At 55.2% G+C, this 9,111-nt stretch overlaps 1 protein-coding gene across 1 annotated transcript; it reads right to left on the reverse strand.

Annotated features, from left to right (window-relative positions):
- Positions 1 to 4,358: 4,358 nt before the first annotated feature.
- On the reverse strand, positions 4,359 to 8,391 carry TNFRSF13B (TNF receptor superfamily member 13B). The gene is made up of 4 exons (XM_049791337.1): positions 8,253 to 8,391; positions 7,043 to 7,159; positions 6,168 to 6,419; positions 4,359 to 4,701 (listed from the first exon to the last, which is right to left on the reverse strand). Exons 1-4 carry the CDS (start codon positions 8,389 to 8,391, stop codon positions 4,427 to 4,429), a joined length of 783 nt encoding a protein of 260 aa, XP_049647294.1. The 3' UTR covers positions 4,359 to 4,426.
- Between the last annotated feature and the right edge of the window lie 720 nt (positions 8,392 to 9,111).

A 9,111-nucleotide genomic window follows, 5' to 3' on the forward strand; every position in this document is an offset into this window, starting at 1 on the left:
CAGTAAATCAGCACAGGTTGCTAGAGGAGGAGAGAGCGTTTTCCCTCTTCCTACAAAAATGGAAGAACAGCTGCTGTCGTACAAGCAGCGCTACCCCTCGTGATGCTTCTTCTCAAACACAGCCTTCTCTTACCCTTCATCTCTTCAGAAGCAGCCACGCAGCTCGTACGCTGGGTTTATTACCTGCAGAGCCAGGAGGTTTCTCTGTGCGGAACTCTCTTAACATCACCTTTAAGAAAACACCGACCACAAAATGCCTTGCTGTGCAGCAAGACGCTAACGAATGGCTGATGAAGTTATGCCTCCCTAATGTGCTGGCAGACAGCAGCGGAAGGCTGCCTCCTCCATGAGTGATGACTGTGCTGCTTCAGCTGCTGGCTCTCTTCATTTTGGGGAGTACTTTGGGGTTGACTTGTTTATTTTGAGGTACGGTTTTATATCGGCACAGCTTGGTCTGTTGTGAGGAAGCATCTGCAGAAATGATTGAAAACAAAGACACGTGTGGTGATGCAGGCTCACGTTGGGGTGTGTATTCTGTTGTCTACCAGCAATGAACATGGCTGTAGATGGGGCACAAAAATAGCCAGAAAGTGGCTTTTAGGTACAATATGTTCTTGTCCCTTAGCCACTCAACTAGAGATGAAGCTTTACTTGATGCTGGTGCCTAATGAAAACCTGAGCAAAAGCAGAAATGTGAGAATTGATTAAACCCCCGGGTGGATGCTCTTGCTCAAAACCGGTGCTCTTCATTCCATGTAGTTTAACTCGTCCGGCTGTAACGGCTTGTGTCCCATACTTACAATGTCTCTCTGATATTCTAAGTGATGTCTCCACGTGTGCTCCATCAGAGCTGTTGGCCAGTGGCTGCAAAGGTGATACCCAATCTATTGATTCCTCTTGGTTCTCCAGCATCTAAGGGTTGAAGCTGCGACCCTGTATGTTACTGCTGATTTGTTCAAGTTGCTCCATGTTACCTTTTCTTTTATATGGTGATAACAGTAGTTACATTCCCGGAGGGAGGGGAGGGCACGCCTGAGAGGGTGAGGAATGCTCTCCTCTTTCATATCAGGGCTGGAGGGAAGGACTTGGCTTCTTATGGGCATTTTCCCCGATTTCTGGGACACAAGGCCACGTGGTGACAGGGACAGCCCCAGCCCAACATGGGCTTTGCCTGGATGTGAGAAGGCAAGTGGCTGCCTGGGCCAGCTGGAGCAGGAGCTGCAGCTTGCCAGCACTGCGCAGGGTGAGCTCTGGTGCTAGCTGGCAGAAATGCTTCCCTAAAAGCTTTCTCTGAATAATTGATGCCTCTTGATCCTTGAGAGATGCCTTAATTGCAGAACCAGTGCCACGTGTTCAGATATTTCTGTCCTATTTTTAAATAAGGTTCTGAATCTCCTCGCCCATGCAGGGTGGCCGGGGGTTCCCATGGGTGATGGTCGCCTGTCCCTGAAGGTGACACCCGGAACGGTCGCCTGTCCCCAGCGCTGCCCGCAGGATCTCCGTGCTGGGAAGGGGACAGCGTGACGAGGTGCTGCATCTGCTTTAGGAGGGTTTTCCTTCTGGAGCCCCCATCCTTGCTAGGAAGCACTTGGGCAGAGTGGGGGGGAGCGTGGGGCTGGGGGCTTCCCCAGCCCTGGTGCCCTGGGTGGGCAGAACGATGATGATGATGACGATGGGACATGGTGGTGCTGCCCCAGGGTAAGTGCGAAACCCCTTCGCCCTGCGGAGGCTGAGAGGGGGAGGCTGTGGGGAGGGGAAATCAAGGAAAGAGTCAGTGTTTTTGGTGCTGGGGAGGCTGAGCGTGAGCGGGAGGTCAAGCTGGCGGGGGAGGCCGGACAGGAGTGGGAGCCCCAGCAAGGCGCGGAGGACGTAATGGTGTAGGAGGCCACAGAGGGAGCGGGACACTGAGTGGGAGTGGAGGGTGAGGGGAGGCCGTGAGACTCTGCGAGGACGAGCACGAAGTGGAGGCTGATGGAGAACGGGGACAGGGCAAAGCGCTGAGGGAGGCTGAAGAGGAGAGTGAGGATGAGCAGGAGCGGAGGGTGAGCAAGAATGGAAGTGGAGACTGGGGGAGACTGAAAGGGCAGGGCCAGAGGAGATGCTGAAAGGCGTTGGGAGGGCGAGAAAGAGTAAGGCCGAGCTGGAATGGAAACCGAGAGACTGGGGGAAGGTGATGTAGAGATCAGTCTAGGCAGAGATGCAGGCTGAAGAGAAATTGAGGCAAAGCAGGGGTGGGAGACCAAGGAAAGGTTGAGGCTGAGCAAGGGTGGAGGCCAAAAGTGGGCAGGAGGCTGAGAAAGAGTTGAGGGTGGGCGTGTGTGTGGGCCGACGTGGCTTCTGGGACCGAAAGACTTTTGGAGGTTTAGAGGGATCGGGATGGTAACGATGCCGCGGTATTTGGGGCCGTGGTGTCGGAGACTATGGGAGCTGAGGCCGTGAGGCAGGAGGCCACGGGAACTGACACCGTGAGACCAGAGGCCATGGGAGCAGATTCCATGGGGGAGGGAACGACAGGAGCTAAGGCCATGGAAGATGATGTTACGGAGTTGGAGGCCCCGGTGGGGGTTGGATGGAGTGGGAGGCCAAGAGGGTCTTCAGGCTGATGGGGTGGGAGGTAGAGGAGGTTTGGGGGGTGGGAGGTGACCGGAGTGTGAGAGGCTCAGCGGGTGGAGGTCCAGGGGGGGCATCGGCCATCAGAAGCTGCCGCTGTCGTCGTACCCCGCCAGCGCCTTGCCAATGGCCGGGGTCTGCGTTTCGTTCTCCGCGCGCGTGGGTAGGCCCTTGCTCTCCCCATCGCACTGCGGGGTGGTGGCCTTCAGGGCCCACCCGTCGTGTTTAGGAGACCCACGTAAGTAAAACGAGATCTCGGTTTTGAAAAGGCTTATTTTCTCCCCTTGGATGCAAATGCAGCACAATACAGAGCTCGTCCCTTGTGCTATTGCGGGATAAGGACTTTGATAACAGAGGGAAGAGATGAAAGGCAATATGCAAGGATAACGACACAGAGAGTTGCCAGGTCGGTTCCTGGAGCAATTCAAGACAGCCAAACTTTGTCCCACGTACCAGCTGTTGGACCAACGCATGGGCTTTTAGTCCTCACCTTAAACCACCTCTTGTACTCTCTTGTCCTAAAGGGTTTCATGTGGTCCTCGCACCTTTCTGCTTTGTGACCAGACATCACTCGTGGCACTGGCTTTGTCATGGTCACCCCCCCCAGCAGTGTCGTCTTTAGTGATAAGAAAACATTGACATTAAAGGAAATATATAATATGAAGGGGACAGAGTCTGTTAGAACTACCTACTCATGCTTTCTCCAGCTGTCTACTTTCCCGGTGCTAACTTGTACATACATTGACTCATATTTATTCTTTCGAATTTGAAGCTCTAGTGTGAGAAAGTGGAGGGGATGAGCTCCTACCAGGTGTGATTTCTCAGCAAGCAAAAAATTCCTACACTCTCCTTTAGTGAAAATGAGAACTTCAAATTACATGTTGAAACCCCTATTTTTCCATAGTAGCTTTCAAAGCCAGGTCAGCTAAAAATCTTCCCTCAAAGCAGCTGTATCTCTAGCTGGTTTATCACTTTTACCAGCTATTTTGAGCAACCCAGACCAGACGTAGATAAATCCATTCTCTTAGAAAGTTCTCAACCTTGGATAAGCTTTCCACATTTAAACCCAATTCCATTGGGGATTATGGTGCCTGTCCCAGCTCCTCCCGTTCACTGTCATGTCCCATCACAAGGCAAAGCCTCCCCATCACCCATGACCTGTTCTCCCCTCCCAAGCAGAGCTTTCCACATTCTGTCTTACCAAATACTCTGTCCTGCAAAGAAAATTCTGTTAAAATCGGAAAACACGCCACTCTTGAGAGCATGGCAGTGGCATTCAGTGGTCATTATAACTTCCACGAGTAATTTCTTGGGTCTGAGTCCATGTTTGAGATGCTTACAGCTCTGCTTGTAAATCTCTTGTGTTACACGGTAGAGTTTTCAAGCAGGGAAAGGTGTGCTCTCCGTGGGGGCTGATGGACACCGCAGTCTGATCCTGGCTCTGCATCAACACCCTTTGCGGAGACAAAGCGATGCTGATGGTGGAACCAAGATGAAAAGCCCCAATGAAACATCACTCCCAATGAACGGGATGCAGGGAGGAGTCTGCAGAGGTCAGGTCAGAGGATGAAGACGCGGCTAAAAGGCAAGTGACTTCTGTCACTGGGAGCGCACAAGAATAATGAGAATTTCATTTCCCGAGTGGAAGAAAACAGCACTGTCTGTAGCCTCCAGCCCTTGGGCAAAGACTGTGCCAGGTCTGCTGGTCCTGGTAGAAGCTGTTACAGTCACTGGAAACGGAAGGTGAAGCAGCTGTGTTTTGGGGGCAGAGGGAGCATCCCTCCTTTCTGATCCCGTGCAGGAATATTCACTACGGTCATGCCATGGGCGTCTTCTCTTGTGAAGGAGAACATATGATTTTGAAGTGGCCATCGCCAGGGCTGGGAATGGCCCCAGCGCTTCCCATGCTGCATATCCCGATGTGAGAGGGAGCAGCTCTTTCCCCTATGTGACAGGAGGTGCTGTGGCACGATTTGGTCTCTTGTACAGCGGAGCCGTGTCCAGGGAAGCAGAAGCCGCAGGTTTCTACCGGCTCTGGGACCCTGCTGCCAGTGGATCCATCACCAACCCTGCCCGCTTCCACCAGACGATCTGCAAATAAACTATGTCTATTAGCTTAAGGATTTTTCGGAGCACCTTTTACCCAAGAAATGCTTTGCAGTGCCGCACTAGAGCCTATAAAGAGCTGGTCCTGGAACTGGCGAGGACATCCACCTCCCATCCCTTTGATAAAGCCCACGGCTCTGTGTGTTGTATGTAATGCATCGCCTACGTGCTCACACCTAGTCCTGCCACCCTGGGAGGTGAGATCTGAGGAGGAAATGGGAAAGCCCCTTGAACAGGAAAGCTGGAGGTTTAAGCGCTAAAGCAACTGTAATACTTATAACGTTACATGTAAATTGTCTTTTCGTTAAATGCCGCTTTTGCAGCACGTGCAAATGCAGCGGTGCAGCGCTGTGCGCGGTGCCAGAGCTCTGGCAAGTGCAGCGTGGCAGGCTGCCTGCCCGCGGCCGGTTCAAGGGACCCACGACGCTCTGCGGGCTGGATGCTAGCTGTCAAAGGGCTCCGCTCCATCATCTGACATCTCATGAGCAAGGTTAGACTTGGGGTATTGCAAAGCACACAGTAAATCACTTTGAACCTGGCGGCTTCCCTGAAAAGCGAACATTCAGTGCCGCTGCGTCCTTCAGCCAAAACAGATAGGAATGGCTTGAATTACAGTTTTGCTGGAGAGGGACTCTGAGCCACCAACCAGCTCGTGGGCTTTTCCTCTGTGATTTTTGACATCCAGCGTGACTGGCTTTGAAGTGTACGTATGTAAACATGTATGTGTGTACATCGACAGGTAGACAGACCTTTTTATTTTTCAAGGCAAGGGAGGAAAGGAGAAGGGAGAATAAAAACACATTTTCTATGTTGACTTACTGCGTGTTATCCTTTCCCTATCTTTTCTCCCTAAAGCAAAGACTTGTGCAACCCCTCTGGCTCTAGAGCTAAAACTTTGGCATTTGATGCTGCAAGATAATTCAGCAGACAGGCTGCATCATTAGCCTGTTTGAAGGAGCAAGTAGCCTGCGTTACCCCGGTCCTTGCCAGGCAGCAGTTTGCCCCAAAGCAGCCCCAGCACAGCCCCGAGTGAAGGAAACCGGAGCTGCAATTGCCACGAAAACCCTGGGTCTTCCTTGGGCAGGTGCTTCATTTCGGAAGAGGGTTGGCTTTTTGCAGCTCCTCCTCCCCACAGCTCGGCTGCCCCTCAGCCTCTGGATGGAGACCGGAGTTACTGGTTGACGGTGCAGCTCCAGCCCCTGCTGTGCCTGTGACTTTGCAAGAGAGCGGCTGGGAAGAGGGTTACGGTGGAGAACAGGGGCACAGGGCTCCAGTCCTGCTCCGCTTCCAAGCTCAGACCGAACCGCGTTGCACGTCGCTGGCTTTACTTTTCCTCCCTACCCCTGTTACAAACCGTCTCTGCTTTCTCTCCCTCCCAGCGGTACGCGGGAGCCCGTCCACCACAAGCCTCCCCATCCCCTCCCAGTCCCCCCAGTGCAGCCAGTACTCACCTTTGGCGGAGTCCTCCCTGCGGTGGCAGGTCCCAGCGCTGGCTTGGCAGGAGACCACCTCTCCCTTCCTCCGCAGGTGGGTCCAGCCCAGGAGAAGGGAGCAGATGAGGGCGCAGAGGCAGAGCCCCAGCAGCAGGTACACCACCAGCCACGGCTCCTGCTCCACGCACACCTTCTGCTCCAGCACGGCCGTGGGCGGCGAAGCCGTGACCAGGGCGGCTGGCGGAGGGGGGGTGGCCGCCAGGGCACTCGCTGCGGGCCAGGCAGAGACGAGATGTGCTTAGAAACCCTTCGGGTACACGCTTCACGCAGTTGACTTTCTGATAGGGAAAGCGCTAATAGCACTCGCGCGTTCTTTCTTGGAAAGAATTTGAAAGCAGCTACGCACCGCCTCTGTTTGCTTGCATTTCTCTTCCGTGGCGAGGTAGAGGAGATCCCTTCCCACCCCCTATTCCCACTCTTCCCCCTTCTCCCGTGATCGCGTCTCAACCCCAACGTGGGAATTGCAGATCTCAGGGGAAATAACCCGTCCCCTCCCGCTCCCCCTCCCCAAGGGCTGGAGGCAGCTCAGCAAGGCGAGAAATTCAACTGCTGATGCTGCTCCTGGCTGGTAGAGCCAAAGGACAGGTCTGTAAAACACCCCGCATGATGGAGTTGTGTGACAAAGAAAACAGAAGAGGCAGATGTTCTGCTTTTCTTTTCCCCGGTCCCAGTCCCATGGCAGCGCACAACCACGCAACCCCCCCAGGACGAAGGGAAGGGGGTTTGCTGCCCCTTTCCTAACTTCGGTCCCATAACCTGGCTCCTCTTCCAGCTCAGCCCTGGGGGGTCCCGCCCCACATCCCCGCTCTGCCTGCCCTTGCGCGCAGCCTTACTTTCGCAGGTCGGGGCGCATTGCCTCGGATGCTGCCCGCAGATGGTGGTGCAGTTGATGCATTTCTTCAGGAGCTCGTCATAGTAGAAGCCGGCTCTCCTGTTACAGTCCCTGGATGCTGCGGGAGGGGACAGAGACGAACACGGTGTCCTGAGCGTGTCCTCCTCCCCTGCCATTTGAACACGAGGGTCCCAAACCGCTGCCTTCCCACCACTCCCAGCGCCTGGGTTCATGCGAGGATGAGCCCGTGGCCGCTCTGAACGAGCTCCCGGCTCTGACGGGCGCAGGGCGAGACCTGCGCGCTGCCGTAAGCGTTGACAACATCTCAAGGGCTGGCAGGGTGACAGATCCACAAGATTTGTGGTGGTATTTGGCCGTATGATGAAAACTGGGGGAAGGCATTGGCTGGCAGCTGCGCGGGGAGGGGAGGGTACGCAGCCAGACGTGCAGCTGCACCCACCTGCGGCACGGAGCTTCTCGTTGCTTCTCTTGGAGCTGCTGCTGCTGCTGCTGCCCTGGGGCTTGCATGGGTTTTTGGGACATACCAAAACCTGCCTGAGCACTGGCTCGGGACCCTAGGGATGGCATCTCTTAGCCTCAACGGGGAGACGTGACTTGTCGCTGCATGCAGCGTGCAGGGCTGGGTCCCCTGCGCCCTAGGACAGGGTGCAGCAGTCCTGGACCGCGGCTCGCTGGGGAGGGAAGGGGCCACGCGTAGGGCTGCGTACAGGGTTTGGGTGCAAAGTGCATCGGTCTCCTTTCCTTCTCCCCACCTTTCGTCGCTACACCTCGGTGCCTGCCCCAGCACGAGGCTCGCAGTACAGCCTCGCACACCTATAGCTCGGGTTTGTCGTTATCCACGTCGACTGAACCCGATGCGTCTCAGCGCCCTGCCTTTGGAGGGTGGGGTGTCACCCATGGGGGATACGAGCCTTGATGCAGCTCTGGGAGGTCTCCCCGTGACCCCAGAAAGCAGCAGGACAGAGACGTGGGCAACTTGATCTCGGTCCGTGCTGAGCTGTTGCCAGACCCAGCCCAGCGCTGGGAAGCCATCACGTTCCCCAGCATTTTTGGCTCAAAGCTTTGTTAAGCTGAGCTGGCTCGGAGCCTGCCCCGTGCTTCATCGCGGGGCCTGATCCCCCCTCCCAACTTTGCCCCGTCGCTGCCTGCTTGGATGCAAGGACAGCTCCGCAGGGCTGCCCGGCACTCACCGCACAGGGCAGCGCATCTCCTCACTGTGGGCCGGCCGCAGACGAGGCTGCAGGGGATGCACTGGCAGACGAGGGTGTCCCAGTACTGCTGATCGGTGCAGTTGTTCATGGCATCCCACTCGACGTCCGTCCCATCCATGGCTGCGGAATGAGAGGCAAGTCGGTATGGGGTGGCCACCACGGGACGCCACCGGTCCCTTTGCTGGGGCTGGGACGCCTCGCAGGGGGATGCCCGGCTGTGCCCCAACTCTCTCTGGTCCTAGGCTCGGGCAAGAACGTACAGCAAAATCTGCTTCAGGCTTAGCGAGCTCTTCAAATTATAATCCTACGTGAGCACGTCCTGCGCCGGTTCCTGGGGACGTGGCTTATAGGTGGCCCTGTGCTGTGCCCCAAGGGTCTGGGGATGCACACGTCTGCCTGCGGGAGTAAGAGCAGTGGGAACCGCTCTTATCTTTTATATGCTTTTCTGAAAATAACAGAAATACCACCAGAATGACCACTGGCAACATCTTCTGAAATGATTTTTAATTCTGGAAATTTCTGAATTCCTCTGTGGCGTCAGGGCAGTTTGTGCCATCTTGTGTGTAATTTCTGACATCTCCCTTTGGTGTTCTGGCATCATAACGAAACCTGGTTTTGATGTGTAAAACTCCCCTAAGCAGCAGAAGGAGGGACAGCATAGAATCATAGAATGGTTTGGGTTGGAAGGGACCTTAAAGATCATTTAGTTCCAACCCCCCTGCCATGAGCAGGGACACCTTCCACTAGACCAGGTTTCTCAAAGCCCCATCCAACCTGGCCTTGAACACTGCCAGGGATGGGGCAGCCACAACCTCTCTGGGCAACCCATGACAGTGCC

This window comes from Accipiter gentilis, chromosome 33, assembly GCF_929443795.1.
Source record: "Accipiter gentilis chromosome 33, bAccGen1.1, whole genome shotgun sequence".
Lineage (NCBI taxonomy): Eukaryota > Metazoa > Chordata > Aves > Accipitriformes > Accipitridae > Astur > Astur gentilis.

What these genes read in the sequence shown, in the direction of transcription:
- TNFRSF13B (XM_049791337.1), bottom strand. Translation starts at nt 8,391, where the DNA reads ATGGATGGGACGGACGTCGAGTGGGATGCCATGAACAACTGCACCGAT. An exon ending in GAGATGCGCTGCCCTGTGCG is followed by an intron (nt 7,160 to 8,252) that starts GTGAGTGCCGGG and finishes CCCCTCCCGCAG; the next exon opens with CATCCAGGGACTGTAACAGG. An exon ending in CAGGGAGGACTCCGCCAAAG is followed by an intron (nt 4,702 to 6,167) that starts GTGAGTACTGGC and finishes GTTTATTTGCAG; the next exon opens with ATCGTCTGGTGGAAGCGGGC.